Genomic DNA, 19,381 nt, shown 5'->3' with positions numbered 1-19,381 from the left:
CTAAAAATATTTCAAAATGAAAGATACACAGCCTAAGTACCAAACTTACAATGATTTATTTCTTAGTGGTCACCTTTCTTTTAGTCCACCTCTTACTTTACCCCTTTCCCTCATAAGTGTTTTCCTACAATATACTGTTTATTTTTTAAGCAAACTGTTTAAGTATTGTCTCATATGCATTCAACCATCAGAGCCTCATCTTCCATCTTGGTGCAACTTATTTTCCTGAAGATAGAGTCATCTTCTTAAAAGAAAGTCTGAAATGATTAAAATACCGTTTTTCCCTTGTTAGAGATCTTTCTAGGGAGGAAGTAAAAAAGAGTGAGAGCAAAAATAAGGAAATCATTATCCTAAGATTATAGATACCCACCAAAGTGAATATGAATGTTCACTTATAAACTGAGAAGCTATGAAGTCTAGTTGCTTTGGGATAACATTCTTTATTTTTTTTATTTCCACCCAAGGGTATGGTATAGTCACTGATTTTTAGAGAGAGGGAGGGGAGAAAGAAACATCAATGTGAGAAACATTGATTGGAGTGGTCAAACCCACACCTAGTTATGTGCCCCGACTGGGGATCGAACCTGCAAACCTTTGGTGCCCAGGATGACACTCAAACCAACTGAGCCACCCGGCCAGAGTCATAACATCCTTTCTTAAGCCTTTGCCATGTCTTAAAGCTGTAATAATGACAAGAAACTTTTGATTAAGGATATTTAAATGGGTTTTTATACCACAATAAAATAAGATGTCCAGATTGTTCTTGCTAAGAGGAACTCCATAAGAATAAGGCAGCTAGACAAAGCATCCTGCGCTACATTTCCCTAGATTTATTTCCTCCCTTTTGAGTATGTTTTCCTTATTAGCACTGCCTCTGTAAGCTTGGTTTCACTTCAGGATCAGAAGGCCTTTACTTTCCTACTTATCATCTTGTTGCGTGGACAAATAAAATGATTTTTAACTACCTATGGGCAACTAAAATGAGAATGAATATTTATATATATTTATATAAATGTTAAACAAAATGTTAAAGATAAAATGCAGTCAGATGCAGAGTATTATGGTCTTGATAAAGAGGCATCTAAAATCTGGCTCATTATTCTTTCCTAGTTATTTCTCACCCTCTATTGTGAGAATCATTTCAGTATCTACCACTGACCACCCAAGCACCTCACTGGACATTATTGTGTCCCAAATATAATCACAGATGACTAAATCGCAGAGAAAGGGTTTCTTTATTCCAGCTCCCTGAGCACCCACTTATACATTTAATACTAGGAATGGTGGTGAGTCTTCAGAAGAGACTACATGTACTTTCAAAATGTAGCCTGACAGACCCCAAAAATGTGCACCATCCAAATGTTACATAAAATACTCTGCAGCAGTAGACTATTCCCGCAAAAGTACATCTTCTATTAGGGTAGCATTTGTTTCAGATCCTTTGCGGTGTGCAGTGCCTTGAAAAATTTACCAGAACCTGAATATGATTTCTAGAATTCTAGATTGCCGTAAAATGCAGGCATATTTATGAAGTAGATATTTCCTGAATAAAAAAGTTTTCTCAATAGTATGTTCTATGTAATAAACAATTCTCTCAATAGAATTTTGGAATTAAGAAAAATATTTTTAGGAAAAAAACTCATCCTGATGAATATGTTTTATTTGTATGCACACCACATATATCTATTTTCTTAAGATTAATTTAATAAATCTTCAAGTAAATTATAAACTGTTTTCCCAGAGATGAGATCCAATAACTAAAACTAAAATGTTTACGGCAATTTATAAAATACAAATTTCAAAGACACATTTCAATTTTATGTATATTATATATCCATCTACTTAGTGTATTTTTTGTGCATTTACATATTGAAGAGGATGTGTAACAATCCAGCCAAACATGAGGTCTTATGGAACAGAACACTGGGATGCTAGTTAGGAATTGGTCTCCAGAAGCCAATTTCTGGACTCTGCTGACAAGAGCGGAATCATCAAGTATTCTTCCAGCAGAAGCGAGAATGCCTTCCTGGGGCTGTTCATGAGAATTTACAAAGTGAGGCAACATGTGGAAAATCAAGAACAGAAGAACTTACAAAAGAATCGCTTCGAACAGTTCCTCTTTTGAAGATCGTGTCTTATAATATTTCAAAGGGATAAGGGACACACACACCCCTAAAATGAGTTTAGAAAGATTTGCCAAACAAGTCAAAATAAGATATTCATTTCAAAACTTTCAGGTTCTGATTTTATTCAGAATTAACAAAATGATTGTGTTAGTGAGAAATAACTCATGGGGAAAAATAAGTGAGGAAGGGGCAGGTGGACAGGAAGAGGACACGTGACGGGACAGAGGACACACTGAGATGAATCTCTAGTGAACATGCGGCCTTTATGGGCATCGTTTTTGCCTCAACATGAATTTCCCATGTAAGAAACTGAGAATTGATGCCTGTTGCTATGATTTAATCAGTTGTCATTCAATCCCTTAGGTGGTACCAATTCTCAGTACAATTCCAGTGCATCTGGAATAGATTAGAGCTTGTCTGTGTAATAATATGTAGTATTTTAAGTAATTTGTTTTCTCATTTATAGCATAACATTATTGTTTGCATTTTTTTGCTTAATTTTTAAAAATTTTATGATCAAGAAAAAAAAAAAAAAAACAAAGGAAAGAAAATATGGGAGAGTATTCCCAGAGATTCACAATGTTGGTGTGTTATTTTGACAATTCAAACAGTTCCCAAAGAATCTAAGTTTAAGTTGATAAAAATCACTAGTTTATTTTTATATACTTATGCTTATCATTATCCTGCCTATCCTGTTCCTAATTCTCCAAACAAATATCAAAGACTTGATATATCTACTTCTTTCTGTACCACATTGTTAATTCTCAAAGAACTCTTCTCTATACGTGCAATGCAGATAATTCAATTATGTTTTTTAGTGCAGTTCCAAAAATATTGTACACGGGTATTTAAACTAAAATCTGGCACAACTGCTGCCTGGGATTCAAAACTGGTAAAACTCCTTTGCTGCTGCAATAATGAAAACACAGCATTAATGGTAACACCTACCCCACATCAGCAGCAAAAACGATGCACTAAGTGTGCATAATCTGAATCCACATGGTCAGCACACACAAGGGAATTAAATAAACAAAAGCATAATTCTTCGTGTCTTCCGAGTGTGAATTTGGAGAGGCAAACATCTGGATTACAAAGACACTTAGCCGCAGAGAAGGCTTTTCCAAGTAAAATTCAGCACAGAAACTAGAAATGAGACACTCGGCTCAAGAGGCAGCATCTGACACAGGAGCCTCCCCTAGCGCTGAGACAGGATGTACAGGAAGCGGTGCCTATGGATAAGCACCAGCAGAAAACGAAATGAAGGTCTCACTGAGTTAGGCTTTCAAAGGTAACATTCCTGGGTGTTTGGAAGCACCTTTCAGGAAGATATAGTGCCATTTCTACTGCAGCTGCCTCAATACAAATGGCTCACAAGCAAAATCTACAGTAATTAGAAACATTTTCAAAGTAAAAGATGAGATAGAATGTTTTTGCAAAGGTACTGAAGCATGGGTTTGCACAGGCCTATGAAACTGAAAATAAAGAAATAGGAAAAAAACTTATGTTGCAGATTATTCTATTTTACCAAGATCAGGAACACACACACACACACACACACACACACAGATATATACACACATTCAAAACAAGCAAACAAACTAAAAGGTGGGGGTTGGACTTTATAAAGCAACAACTTATCAACCACTAGCACTATTATTTTATTTCAAAAAGTACCTATTTTAACATAAAAATAATTAGGAAAAATACAATTGAAAAACACTAACTTTCCCAAGAAAGAATGGCTGGCACTGTGATTGGTTTTACCTTTCCCCTCCCCCCTAGTCCCACTTCAGTGCCATTTGGCAATATCTTGGGACGTTTTTGGTTGTCACAACTGGAGTGGGGGTGCTACCTCAACAGGGTAGAGGCCAGAGAGAGTGCTAAACATCCTACAGTGCACAAGGAACTCCCTCAACAAGGAATCATCTGAGCCAAAGTGGCAATAGTACAATGGTTGAGAAGCCCTGCCTTCCACTGATGTTTTGACCAAGGGTCAGTAGGTACTGGCTCCTACTGATCCCAGTGAGCAGGTTATTTGGGGGAGCTAGTGGTATCTGAAATGCTTGTCAATCTTCTAACTTGTATTTTGCCTTCCATCATTCTTTTCAATAACACCTGACCAATTGAACTGCAGTGGTGAAGTTCTACCCTACCAATTAGAAGCTGACTGAAAAACTGGTCACTAAACTGTGGTTCTATCACTGACATAGATCCCATTTGCTTATTGGTTTGTATCTGAACTTCAATACGTTGGAGGGGACCAGGAAGTAGTGCCCTTTATCATTTGGAAGTAAAATAATATTTCACCAGTTTGATAGAGAATTAGTAGCCTCCATCAAAAGGCTGAAGACAGAAATCTTACACCAGGGTTTAAAACATATGCTTTATTAATTATTCAGTAAAAGTATATATACTTTCTATTAGTGTAACTTCTTAGAGATTAGGAAAATGGAATGAATTTTTAATCATGGTTTTCTCTCATTAGTAAAATTATAGTTATTTTTTTCCATAAGACTATTTGGACAATATAGGTGTGCAATTGTACATAAACTGTAAACACTACAATGACTTCTGTCTATTTTCATACATAGTACTTGTGCATTTATAAAATATTGTTTCACAAATGATTTTGAAAGTGATATTTCAGTGGTTATCCTTGAATACTACATATTATGTGATTCTTTCTACAAATTATATTCCAGAAATGAGATCATAACATATATACTTTTCAGTTCCTTATTTTTTCAACATCTTAATATAAAGGATCTCAATGCCTATAAAAATGTAGCGTTATCACAATTTTACATCCCTCTTATTCCACCATATATATCCAGTATCACCTATTTACAAGTTTTTGATGGTTATCAGGCATTTTTCATTTATATACATACATGTGTATATATGTAGATGGATCAGTATATGTGTGTCTGAATGTCAGTATGTACATATTTGTGTATTGTGTATGTTTTGATAGATACCTTTCTGCATTTTCTCAAATATATCTGGAGGAAAATTCTAGAAGACGAAGAAAAAGCACTTTTATAAAGGCTTTCAATGCATAATTTCCAATATCCCTTCACAAATTTTACTCGCATTAGTATAAACACAAACAGCGTGAAGTGTCCATTTCCCCCAAAACTCTTTCTGCCATTGTTGTTTACCTTTGCATTTCTGTAGTCTTTGGTGAGATGGAGAAACTGTTTACATGGTTATTATAAATATACCTGTGTTCTTTGTAAATATCCTTACCAGGTCCTATGCTCATTTTTCTAGTGGTGAGGTGGAGCTGGGGGGAGGTGAAGTCACTTTTTCTTACTAATTTAATATGTTTACATACAAATCCTTCCTATAAAAATTGCAATTATTATCTCAAATTGGCATTTGTCTTTTAATAGTTTTCAGATTTGATTTTTTTTGTTTTTAGTTTTTGTGTTTTCAAGAGTAAAGTTTGTCTGTTTTGTTCTTTGTTTTTCGTTCTGTCTTATCATAGTTAGAAAGTCCTTCATTATCCCAAGGTCACACAAATAAATATTTATCCTTTCTTATCTAGTACAAATTGTGTCAGTCATATTCTTCAGTTCATTGCACACTATTATTTTGGCAAATAGAGGTCTCTCCTTACCTCAAGATAACTCCTCCCTCTCCTCCTCCCTTCCTTTCATTCTCATTCCTTTTATTCCCATTCCTTATGCCTGTTTCTCTATTCCTTCCCTGCACATTAAAGCATAAAGTATATATTTTTTATTCTACTCTGGTTAACCTTGACTCAGAGGGCTCATACTTAATTCATTGCATAACACACGAGTCCCTCATGATTAGATATTACTGCATTTTATAAACACTATTATATTAATAAAATTGACTGTTAGATACCTATTACTTCCTATCACTGCACTACATACTCTGTATACATTCTTTCTATTACAATACCTTGAAGTAGGCATTATCTGAATTGAAATATACAGAATCATAGTCCCAGAGAAATGATAAATCAGCAGGACTGCATGTACCGTTATACACACAGACGGTGACTCTGAAGTCGGGGCTCTTTTGTCCGCCTCTCGGTGTCTCTTCTAAGAATAAAAGCAAACAGAACCAAGCGGGGGTCTGGCACATTTCACACACTGTGTGTTGTTGGACATAAAATCCCTTTTCTCCATCGTACCATGTACAGAACTTTAGGAAATTTTAGGAACAGTCCTTCTTCATCACTTCACAGAACGACACTAAACCGTCGCTACGCGCGTGGCTGTACAGTTGCAGGCAAATGGACGCGGGCAGCAGGTGTGGAACAGCTTTGATTCTGCTTCTATACAGCTCAGTTTCAACATGGAGATTCCTGCCATTTTGAATGAGATTTTCAGTCCAAAAGTCTGTATCGGTTTTAATCTCCCGCAGATCTAGCACACTTTGCCAGGAGTACAGAGACAGGCTTTATTCAAACAGTGCCATCTCAAGCCTGGACTGCAGGAAGGGTGGCTGTGTTGTGCAGTGGGAGGAGCAGGGCACAGGCAGGTCCTTGAGACGGGCGCACCTGGGTCAGTCTCAGTCTGTCACTCACGTGGTGTGATACTGGGCACTAAACCTCTCTATCTCTTTTTCTATATTTTTGAAATGAGTATAATAGTTTCTACCTCAAAGGGTGGTTTTGAAGGGTATTTAATAAAATTAAAGAGTCTGATACATATTAAGCATTAAGTAACTATGTTTTTGCTGCCATTATTATCATAAATCATCATCATCATAATTATCATCATCATCAGAGTAGACAAATAATTGTGATATGCTAGCTAGGCATACCCATATGCTTTATAGATGAAGGCACAATGTCAAAGTATATTTGGGAAATATTTTTAAGCCAGGAGGATATTTTCTTGTCCCATTGACTTCTCTATGGAAGGGAATGCTAATCTCCACTGCCCTAAAAGTATACGTCAGGTACCAATTCTGTGATCTTGGTGTCCTAAGAGTCACATCTGTCTACTTTTGGTATATAAAATTTATCCTCAATTTAATAGGCTTATTAAAGGTACGTATCTATGAAAGAGGTGGAAAATGCCAATTTTAGTACAATAGGGCATTGGAAGAATTTTGAAAATTGACATTATAAAATTCAATGTTGGTAATATGTAAAACTTTAAAGTTCCATCAGAAAGCCAGTAAAAGGAAAATATGTGTTACTGCTAGTTTTAGAGGATTTTTCTGTCTTTTAAAAGTCTAACCTTTGAGTCAATTAAAACTATAAAGCATTTTGCTGCTATTTAGGTTCTCCCCTCTCCTCTGCAAACAGGTGTTTGTAAGTAGATGGGTTTGGACCTCTAGTTAAGCCTGAGAAAGAGGAGAGGAGAATAATATAGCTCTGTTATTTTTTTATTTGAAACATCAGCTGATGATAGCTAGAGAGAAAAGAGTTCCACACCTTTCAAATTGTTGCTTTGAAAATACATAATTTACATTTTACAAATTCTCTGTCCTGATTAGTCTCATGTCTACACAACCCAGACAGAGACGTGCTATACAGTTTCAAGTCTTAGAGTTCTAGAAACTACCCAAATTCCCTACGTGGAAATGCGCTTGCCTTCATTAGAGTGCAAGGTGAATATTTTTCTATCCAGGAGTGATATTTTCACTTTTCTCTTCTGCTAACTATGTATTTCCCTGTAAACACTCCAATGGCTACATCTCAGATTGTAAGCTCCAAGTGACCAGGACCATGAGTTATACAATAAGGGCTTTCCAAACATTTCTTGGATGCAGATGACTCTTAACCTTCCCTGGCAACAGTCTGGCATTGATTTTCTATACTATTCTATTTTCTGTGCCTATCTTAATACCCAACACACCCGATATCTCCATATAACCTGATTTGTTTCCCCTATAATTTCCACCCAAGGAAACAACACAGAGTGTCTTTTATTTACAGCAGACACATGACTCAAGGGCAACCCATCCAACAAATTACCTAGAAACTCATGATAGCCTTTCCAAAGAGCTTTGACCATTGGAGAAACTCATATAGGCTGGTCAATCAAACTGGCTCTCTCCAAAAAATGTTCTGGAAAATATGAAGAAGACTAATCAGGAGAGTGAATATTGCCAACCTGTAATGTTAGGAGAGATGTCAGAAACGTGTATCCATTCAACAAATACGGCTGATGTTAACAATGACAGTGGTATTGGTGGTGATGATAGTTCCTTAAGTTTGACCAGTTAACTATGTGCTGCTTATTACAAATATTAACTCATAAGCTTAATGATAATCCTTTAATATAAGTCCATATTTAAAATAAGCAAACTGAGACATGGAGAAGTTAACGTGTTCAATCTCAATAGCTATAAGGAGCATAGTCAGGATTCAAACTTAGGGGTTGGGTTCTAGAAAGTGTTTTCTTTCTTTGAATTATCTTAGAATCAGAAGTCTGGAGACATGTCCTGGGATAACATTTTTAAAAATCCCTGTTTCTTAACAAGTACATGAACTTTATAGAGATGATGGTTACACATTAAGGGACATATCTGTGTTCTATGTCCATTTGTATTTAAATGACATTTCAAGGATGTCTTAGGAATGTCCAGTGCTGCAACCTATACAGCTCATTATAATACACACATAATCACATTTCTAAAGAATAAATGTAGGTTAAAATTAAATCACTGATTAAAATATGCATATATTTAGGACTAGCTTTAGACTGTGGTACTTTCAGTGTGCAGATAATTTTTAGACTATCAGAGGATTATTTCAAATAATATTTTATTTTGAGCTTCTTTTTTTACTACCTTACTTGGTAAACATTATCTTTAATAGGCAAAAAGTAAACATATAGTTAATATTTCACCCAAGACTAATAACTCAAAATCAGTTAATTTGTATATATATAAATTTTTAACAGTAAATTCAGAGAATGGGCAAAAGGGCAGTACTTGGGAGCCAGATATCTATCAAAAACCCTCTAAACTCAAAAAGGCAAAGGACAGCCTAAACAACAGCCTCAGAACAATTTACCAAGTGACTATCATGTGGGAAATTGTTCATTGACACTGTTTTTAAAAAATATTATCCTATTTATTTTGTAGACAAATTATATATTGGTTAGATACAAATGGAGTATCTGAAACAACTCCCTCCCCCCCAAATTTGCTGAGCATCTTTCTTTACTTAAAGCACATTTATGGTCAAAATCATTTATTCATTCAGTAAATATTTATAATATATTGACTATGTGCCCAGTACTGGCTTAAGAATGGAGAGTGCATAATAGAGAAAAAAAATATTAAGATCTTTAAATTTACTACCTAGTAGATGGTCTATACTTGGGGTTGCAATTTTAAGCAGGGTGGTCAAAGGTGGCCTTCCATTAAAGGAGACAGTCCAATGAGTAAATGTGTCAGCAAAGAGATTTGGGAAGGATAAGGTTTAAAACTAGATATGAAGCTATCAATGTCTTTGAAGAAAAAAAATAGTCACCACATAATATATAAAACATCACTGTAAGTTTAGAAGGTTGTAAATTTGTAATATAAAGCTATGCATGTAAGATGGCTTCCAGTCTAGTTTGTAAATTTTATATATACCTACTTGACATCTTCATTTGGTTGTCTAAGACTTTTTAGATTACATATATCCAAAATTAATTACCTTATCTTCCACCATTCTCAATCTGCTTAATTCAGTCTCCCTCAAATCAATATAAATGGCAAGTCCACATTCTCAGTTCTCCACTCAGAAATCTTGAGTTGTCCTTGACTTCTTTCTCTCTCTCATATACAATGTCTAACGCTTCAGCATATTCAGTTGACTCACCCATCATCACATATGCTCAGTCAACATATTTGAACCTCTCCACTTCCCATTAGCTTGACTGGACTTTAGACAGGCTTTATCCTGACTCTAGACCCCTAATCTCCCTTTTCTGAAAGCCTAACTTATAATTGTAAATTCTTTCTTTGCCCCTTTGAAATATAAAAATGTTTAAATGGTTCTTGTCACTTTCACAGCCCAGGACTATCTTTCACAAGGACCAAGGAACCATCCCTGTGTGAGATGCAATCATCAAAGAAGATAGAGCCCCTATCTCCCAGTCTCTGTGGGAGAGCAGGAGCCTAACTTTAGAGGGCACCTTGCTCCCCATTGTAAAACTGCCTCTTGTCACAAAGGCAGAGAAAAGTCACTTTTCCTTGGGTAAAGCCAATTAGAAAACACAGACGGCCTACCATCCCCCTCACCTTATCCCTGAAAAATTTTCAGCCTTGTTTCAGCAGGACTGAACTGATACTGACTTCTGGTCTCTTTCCCCTGTTAGCTATTCACTGATTATTAATTATTATTAACTATTAATGCCATTGAATAAAGTCATCCTTCTCTGTTTAACTTTGTCCAGGATGATTTTTCAAAGACAGTAGTGATAGTGGAGGTGGTAAAAAGATAGACAAGCTTGGAAAATATTTAGGATAGCAAAACAGAACATGTCTAATTAGCTGTGGAAAGGACTATAAAATTATTCTGGGGTTCAGACTTTGTACAACCAAATGTATAGAAGTGCAGAAGGAATAGTTACGGGGTAAGATGACGCATCCAGTTTTGAAACAGCGAGTGCCACAGGTTTCTGAGTCATCTGAGAAGAAACTTACAGACCCCTACAAATATGCAGCCAGACGCAGGAGAGAGGGCTTGCCGACGTGATATTTGAAGTGTTAGGACTGTATGAGCATGTGCAGGAAGAGTATAGTTCACAATACATGGTGAACTACAGGGCTTACATCAGCATCTAGTGAATCCTAATGCTTAAGAAGTGGATAGAGAAAGAGCAAACAATAAATTACTGAGAATAAACACTCAGAAAGATAGGAAAGCAGAGTTATTGCCAAACACACAATTGAAATTATAGAAACTAATGATGAGGGAATGCACTGCCTAGTGTGTCGCCACTGAATAATGTAATTTAATCCAGGTTTACCCCAGCTGTGTTTTTCACAGTAACCTAAACCAAATTATATCACGAAGAAGGTAATGAGGTCATTTCTCTCTATATGCTGGAGGGTAATTCAGTATAAATTTGACTTATTGAGAGTGTATTCTGATAAGTAGGGCCTATTAAAATGCTTCCATTTTTAAAATAAACCACTCTACCATGGCATGTTTTCTATTGTCATGATAGAGAATATTCAGCTAACTACTTGCTGAAAAGTAGCAAGGAGAAACTTTCCTCACCACCAACATGAAATTAGTGCACTCATGGCTTTTGTGTTATTTTTTTTTTTTATCATGAAGAATCATCTCCAGTATTTTAAGGTTTGAAGTGCTCCATTTCATTTTCTGCTGTTGACATTTTGAGGTTGTGTTCAGTAACCTAGGCAACTGTTCTTATTTCTGTCATAATTTACTTCTATTTATAGAGCTTATAGAGATTCAATGGCCTCAAACATAGTTTTTAAGACAGAGCAGGTTTACAAACTATTGACTCTTAAGTGAATATGATATTAAAGACATGACAAATTTTAGTCATCATACAAATAAAGACTACATGTTACAATTTCTTTAATTTGGATCATTGATAAATATGAATAATGTATCACTTAAAAGGTGCCATAATAATTTCAATCATAGTTATGATAATGTTAACTTTTAAGTGTTTTATTTTTAATATTATGATTCATTAAACTGAATTTTAGCAATTAGAGGCCACAACTTCAAATACCTTCAAAAAAAAAACCTGGCCTTGCACAGTACTAAAATGAGTTTCCTTTTCATGTTTCATCTGCTGGACACTATGAGCAACATTTCAATTGTGTGAGCTGGAAACAAAATCCTTGATTTAATTTTTAGGCCTTATTAGCTTTCAAGCTATCTGGGCAGAGGGAAAAATTACTAGAATATAGAGAGTATCTCCCCTCCCCCAAATGTATACACACTTTTGTGTAGCTCAATTTTGAAAATGAAATGTATTTTAATAAACACTGCCTTTACAATTATTCAAAGTGTGTATATATATTTTTAGGGACACTGAATATATTCTTCATGGACAGGGTTAGAGAAGGATAGAGTGATTTTAAATGACTACTTGCAAAACTGTCTTCACATGTATCCTATAAATAACAGAATGCCCTTATTTTTAAAAAATACACATTTTTATTGATTTTAGAGAGCTACAGAGATAGAAACATTGATGAGAGATAAATATCATTGATTGGTTACCTCCTGTACACCCCCTACTGGGGATCCTGCAAGTTGGGCATGTGCCCTGACCAGGAATCAACCAGAGACCTCTTGGTTCACAGATCGAAGTTCAATAACTGAGCCACACCAGCTTTTCCCCCTTTTTATGAGTATGTATCATAAACCTAGGCAATTAAGTCCTATATAACTTGATGAAGGTAACTGAGGACTCAAGACAGAAACTAATGAATCACCAAAAAACCTCCCATTGTCCAGCCAGGCTTTCAATCATAAAGAAAAGAGAGAACAATAATCTCATCAGATTTTCTGTTTTATCCCGCTATCAAGAGTTGCTTTTAATGAAAAAAGCAACTATTGAGGAAATAGATCACTATTTCATTTTTACATTATTTATGTGACTACTGCTACTGTTGTCCCTATTGCAAACAATAAACTAGTAACCATTTCTAGAAGTTAGGAACATTCCCTGTAATGAAATATCAGGGAAGCTGATGAGACAAGAGATTGGCTGAGGAGTAACTTCCTCTATCTTCTGGATTCTATGCTTGCAGACCTCAGATCATTACCCTATAAGGTCTTCTGCTGGATGACTACTTGACAGTTGTTACTCCATTTTATCAAGGCAAAGTGATCCACCTGCAATACTTTCAGGTTAATAATAATCAATAAACTGATTTTGTTACTGGAAGTATTGGAAATTTGTAAGGCTTAAACAGATCTGATATTAAGGTTTATGGTCTTTAGCTTTACAAGTCTCCTTTATAGTAGAAGAATTATAATACTGACTGTAGCAAGAATTGGGCAATGAGTTCTTAAGGGATGATGAGATTGTACCCGAGTTTATAAGTGTGCTATACTGGAAAAAGTGTGGTTGGTGCCAGAAGACCTGGAATACGGTCCCAGCCAACCTGACTTACCTAAACCACTGAAATCTTGAGACTAATTAATAAAATCAAGAACAAAAAATTAAAAACCAAACCCAGAATTTTACTTAAATAAGACATCAATTTAAATTTATTCTGTAAACTTTAAAGTATTAAAGGATAACCGGCTTTTCTCTGTTCAAATAGAAAATATCACTTAACATGTGATTAATATAATCTTTTAGGAAGCTTTTAGGATTTACAAAGAACTTTTATCAATAGTTTTAGGACTTTGATTATTTTAATATGAGTTTATTTTCTAATCTCTTTCAAATTTAAGTTTTTAATAGAAAATATATCTATTTTTTTCTTTGCTTAGAGCATGAAAACAAACAAATAATGAGCTCTTTGAAGAATGATTTCTAAACATGTAGCAAACTCATACTCCTGTATTGTATTCACTGTGGAATGCCTGATCACTGGATATAACCACTGCATTGGTCCAGTAAGTATTCATGTTTGATAATTAAGATAATCACTAATTTCTACTGCTGTTCCTCTGCCACTTCATAAGGCATGCACGATTGGTCCTTTAGTATTTCCCTCTCATTGACTGCGGACTCTAAGCCATTATTTGTTGGTTTTAGACCTTTACAGTGCCCAGTGGCATTTTCAACTGATGACAGCAATGACAGATGATGCTGAGCCAAAGCTACTTGGAGTGAAATGCAGAAAGTAAAATGATAATAAATAACTGTCACTCCATTACTAAACAGTTTCTAAAATTGGTTCTAGTGCATATTCGATATGTCAGTCTCTATAATACTAGAACCAAAAAGGCCTTAGTAATATAAGCAAACAAAAAGAACCCAAACAATTGTCTTGTGCAGTGACCAAGAATTCCTCAATGATCATGGCACATGTACTCAAATAATTCTCAACAGATTCTATTTCAAAATTTTTTTGGTATCTTCTCAATTTGTTGGTACCTGGCAAATGTATCAATAGTACACTCAGACCAATGAATGAAAACTTTAAAAATGCTGGATAGAATACAAACCCAAAGTCTTGAATGGCCGTAATACTAAACATATGAATATATCCTAGGCACAGATATGTAATGATAAGAAATATAGGACTATAGAAGATGCCTGGGAGAGATCATAAAACCTGTCCAAACATGATCTTGGTTCTAGTCAGGTGATCTGGGTGGGAGACAAATTTGAGCTATCCTTCTTAGTCAGCTATCTCATAAAATTCAGGTATGAGAATGGAATCTGTTGTAATAAACTCACAACATATATATTCAAGGATGTTATTGTGTTAAATTACTCATACTATATAATAATTGCTTCTTAAATTTAAATCCCACCTCCCTTTTTCAGGCCACTGTGGCATCCTTCATTTTGTTCTCTTTCATTCCATCAATGATGTATCACATTTGTTGTAATGACCATTCCTTTTTTTTTTTTTTTTTTTTTGCTTTTTAGTAAAAGATTCATTCTATTAACTCTATGACCTAAGTGAACTGATATGTAGCAATCACCAAGGTTCTTAGTCTGAAGACATAATCCACTTACTAGGTAAGTTATATAGATCTCAGCCTCAGTGATCTTGTTAGTAAAACTAGGAAAATAATAGCAATACCACAGAATGAATGTGATGATTAAATGAACAGTGTATGTGAAGAGACTACCTTTTCTTGTCTTTCTCCAAAAGCAGAGACTTAGAATGAAGTGCAGTTTATTTTTTTAATAGATCTTAGATAGTACAACTGGGAGACTGGGAAGGATGAATCAGGAAATAAAGACCACTGCAAGCTGTCTTAACAATCTGGTCAATGCTGTAGGAATTGGGGCTTGATCCCCCAGCGAAACTCTTGAATATCTGTGGAAAACGAATTTCAAAAAGATCCATCCAAGGAATGAAAGAATACTGCTCAAGGTTTGCTCTGTGGGTGTTAGTGACTCACATAAGCTTGTGTATGAATTAGAATATCTGAGCAGCTTCCTGGGGGTTTCCTCATAGCAATTGCAGGGAAGCCTCAAGGCAGGAGGTGAATAACATCTAAGCCATTTCGAACATATGCAAGGGAGATTTACGACAGCAGTAGGCGGCCAGGTTGAATATAATGTCACTCCCAGTTGATGGTCAAAGATCTATCTTGCCACTAGACTGAGGTGAGGCTGTCACCCAGGATCATTCAAAATGAACTGGATCATCAGGGGAATGTGCTTAGTGGAACACAAATCTTGGATTCCGAGCGGTTTCAAGGTGATTTCCACAAGATTAGAGACAGTGGCCTCTATGGAAGATGGTTTAAGATCCAGGACCCCAAATACCATCCATGTCATGACCTACAGTGGCCAGGAGGTCATCTATCTGGCCCATCATCCCACTCAAGAATAAAAACACAAATAAAAATGGTAGTAATAAGAATCTTATCTTAGCATATCATTTTATAGTTTATAAAACTTTATAAACGTTATATGCAGTATCGTCTTTGGTGTTACCAGTGATTCTATGAGAAGGTATGATATTATTCTCCTTATTTTTCAGAAAAGGGATTTTAAACTTTTTGAATTTGGAGGGTTTTAACCAAGATTCCTTGTCTTCATGTCATCAGGCAGAAAGAGAATCAAGTCATGTTTTGTCCTAATCCCATCATCCTAAAAGTTGCCTTTATTTTAACAAAATTTCCTCCTGTCAATTCCTTTGTAAGTCCTAACACATGCCTGCCACTTCCAGTTGTCAGCAGCAGCCCAAGTGAACCACTCACTCATATCACTGAAAGCATGAGCAAATTTTACCATTAGCAAAATTTATTTGCAATTCCACTACCATTTGTAGTGTTTGATCTCTTACCAAGAATGCCTACTAGATCTGAAGAAAACTGTCTTCAGATGCTGTGTCACCCCGGACAGTTCCTAACATGAAGAAATGGAAACTCAAGAAAAGCAACATTTCTAATAAAACAAAAGTGTCATGACACATATACCAGTCCTAAGTTATCTGAAGATTTGAAAATATGTAACTTAACTAAATTTCTCTCTTTCCATCCATCTCCAAACTTTAGGTCACCAAATTTAACTAATTAACTAGTAGTAATAATGAACATGATGATAATTATACTATTGCTATGACTACTATAAGGAATAATAACTGATCATTGAGAACTGACTGTGAGCTAGGCATATGTTAAATGTTCTGTTAACTAACTTAGTTAATTCCCACAATAATCCTTATATAGAGTATTGTAATTATCCTCACTTTACAAATAAGAGAATGGAGGTAGAGAAAAGCTAAGTGAGTTTCCCAAATAACACAGCAAGGACGTGGCTGATTTGATGTGGTCCTGGCAGACTTAGCCACTATGCTATTCTGCCTGGCTCTCCAACCCAAGTTCTGTAGTCTGGTCTACAGTTGTAAGCTGTCAGTGTCTGGGAAACCAGACTTTCACAAATTCCCAAGCAGTGGGTGTAAAGTGAAGTACAGCGTCTCAGAGCAATTGAGAAAGTGATTAACATCTTTGGAGGGTGTGTGTGTGTGTGTGTGTGTGTGTGTGTGTGTGTGTGTGTGTGTGTGTGTGTTAAGGGTAGGGGATGAAAAGGGCATTGCAGAGAGAAAGAAATGTAGAGAATTGCCTCGGAAGTGTTTCCTCCCCCACCCAGATTTCAGAGTATATTTACAACTTCTTAGTTTCTCCTTTCTACTACAAACAAACATGTACACATCTCACTTTTATGTTCCCATGACTGCTATAAAGATCAAGAGTGTTATGAGGTGATTCACTACCTGACCAGACACAGCCTCCCCGTGTGCTCTCAAGGGGGAGGAAATCATTCCCGCGTGCTGCCTCTCCTGCATGCGGAGGCTCTTCTCCCCGACTTTGCAAAAGAATCTCCAGATCCAGGAGTCCCAGCTGGGACAGGCTGCCTCGATTGACCGGGAAAGGGCACAGTACACACATCTCCCCTCAAAGAGGTGACATACCCGGTCAGTTTTTCCTTCGGTCTGAAGGCTGGTGTGGCTGCGGACCTCATGATCCTCTTCCAGGTCAGAAACATCCTCTAGTTCCTCTGGGGTCTGTGAACAGAGAGCAAAACATCGCTGATGGGAATGCAAAACGGAAAGCAGTCTGGCAGTACCTCAGAAAGGAAGCACGGGGACCAATATGACCCAGCAATTCCACTCCCTAGGAAAATACCCAAGAGAAATGAAAACATATATCCGCCAAACACTTGTAAACAAATGTTCACAGCAGCACCAATCATAATAGCCAAAATGTGGAAACAAGTCAAACATATATTTACTGATAAATGGATAAAAAAATGTAGTAAATTCATTTAATAGGATATGATTTGGCAGTGAAAAGGAATGAAATACTGATACATGCTGTAACATGGAACATGGGTGAACCTTGAAAATATTACAGTAAGAGAATTACAAAATATTACAGTAAGTCAATTACAAAAGACTACATATTATATGATTTCATTTATATGATATATGATATGTCTAGAATAGGAAAATCTATAGATAATAGTTCCTAAAGGAAGGAGTGGGTGAGGAGGGTGTAGGCAGGACTGCTAATGGGTATGTGGTTTCTCCTTGGGATGATAATAATGTTCTGGAATTAGATGGTGGTAACGGTTACACAATCTTGTGAATATAGTAAAAAACACTGAATTTCACACTTTAAAATGTTTAAATAAGTGGTGCATGATTACATCCAAATACATTTTTAAATTAAATTTATTGGGGGAACATTGGTTAATAAAATTATATAGATTTCAAGTGTACAATTCTACAATACATCATCTGTATATCGCCTTGTGTGTTTACCACCCAAAGTCCAATCTCCTTTTATTACCATGTATTAGGTCCCCTGCCCCCCTTTACTACCCAAACTCCCTACCTCCTTTTCCCTCTGGACACCACCGTACAATTGTCTGTGTCTGTGAGTTTTTGTTTGTCCTGTTCGTTCATTTGTGGCTTTCAGTTTTATATTCTAATATATTTTGAAAGAAAAAGGATGTAAAGCTGATCAGAAGGAAGCTTTTCTCTGAGTAGCAATTTGGCTAACCTGGTATGTGGTTATCACAAATCAAGTTGTTTAAAGGTGACTGGATTCATTATCATGAAAGCCATACAACCTCAACATGCCACTAAAGTTAGTGAGAGATTAAATTTTCTAAGACCTTAATAAATAATTTAACATGAATTTCAGTATCTATTCCCAATAGTTAACCTCCTTCCATTCCTTTTTTTCCAGTTTAGCTTAAGCATCTCTCTTCAGAGGTGTCTTGCTCAGGAGCTCCTATGCCGGGCTGGGCTCCTCTGCCACCCCTTCCCTTATTTCCTCTCCTTTCACTATCATATTGCTAATCATAGTTTATTATATTGCCTTTTATATTATGTCATATCACCAAAACCTAGCACATACCTGCTTCTGAATGAATGGAGCAAAATTATCAGTGATAGCCAAAAAGACAGTTGGATTTGAGCAAAACAACACTAACAGCAACAAAAAATACTTGTTCTAACTGTACCTTCACTGTGCTTCCACCTTCTGTATTCCAAAGTAAATTTTTTTTTGATTTGTACTGTGTTTTTCTTTTTTTCTAGTTCAAGGTTTTTATTCCCTTAGTCCAGTGGTTGGCAAACTGCGGCTCGCGAGCCACATGCGGCTCTTTGGCCCCTTGAGTGTGGCTCTTCCACAAAATACCATGTGCAGGCGCACACGTACAGTGCGATTGAAACTTTGTGGCCCCTGCTCAGAAGTCGGTATTTTTTGGAAGAGCCACACTCAAGGGGCCAAAGAGCCGCATGTGGCATGCGAGCTGCAGTTTGCCGACCACTGCCTTAGTCTCAAAAGGGAAATAATGTAAGAAATCAGTCTTTATTGCAAAAACAAGTGTAAGTAGTTAACAAGAATTAACTTACTATTTGTCTTAGTTTACACAGTCTCAGCATTAAACTATGACTCTTGCTACAAAGTCCTGGTGAGAAAACTAAAATACAAACAATTAAGTTTCATGAAAAACTACCAAAAGCATTGTGGAAGGCCTTTTATATCCCCGACTGCTAAAGACTTGGCAAGAGGCACAAATGCCTCCTGAGACCAGCTCTGGTGTCCCTCGGACCTCGCATTGGCCACGGGCTCTTTATTTTCAGGGCTGCGAGCGGTTTCCTTCCCCCGAGATGGGAACAAA

General features: G+C 36.3%; 1 protein-coding gene across 1 annotated transcript in view; it reads right to left on the bottom strand.

Moving 5' to 3' along the window:
- CTNNA3 (catenin alpha 3) overlaps positions 1-19,381 on the bottom strand; it is a 1,265,562-nt gene that overhangs the window by 126,846 nt on the left and 1,119,335 nt on the right. The window contains exon 14 of the mRNA XM_081105050.1: positions 17,160-17,252. Within this exon, the coding sequence (XP_080961176.1) occupies positions 17,160-17,252 (93 nt within the window). The remainder of the gene's footprint in view (positions 1-17,159; positions 17,253-19,381) is intronic.

Source organism: Myotis nattereri (assembly GCF_964212035.1).
Source record: "Myotis nattereri genome assembly, chromosome: 13".
Taxonomy (NCBI): domain Eukaryota; kingdom Metazoa; phylum Chordata; class Mammalia; order Chiroptera; family Vespertilionidae; genus Myotis; species Myotis nattereri.
Note: the sequence above shows the minus strand (reverse complement) of the source record. Positions and strands in the feature narration are given on the sequence as shown.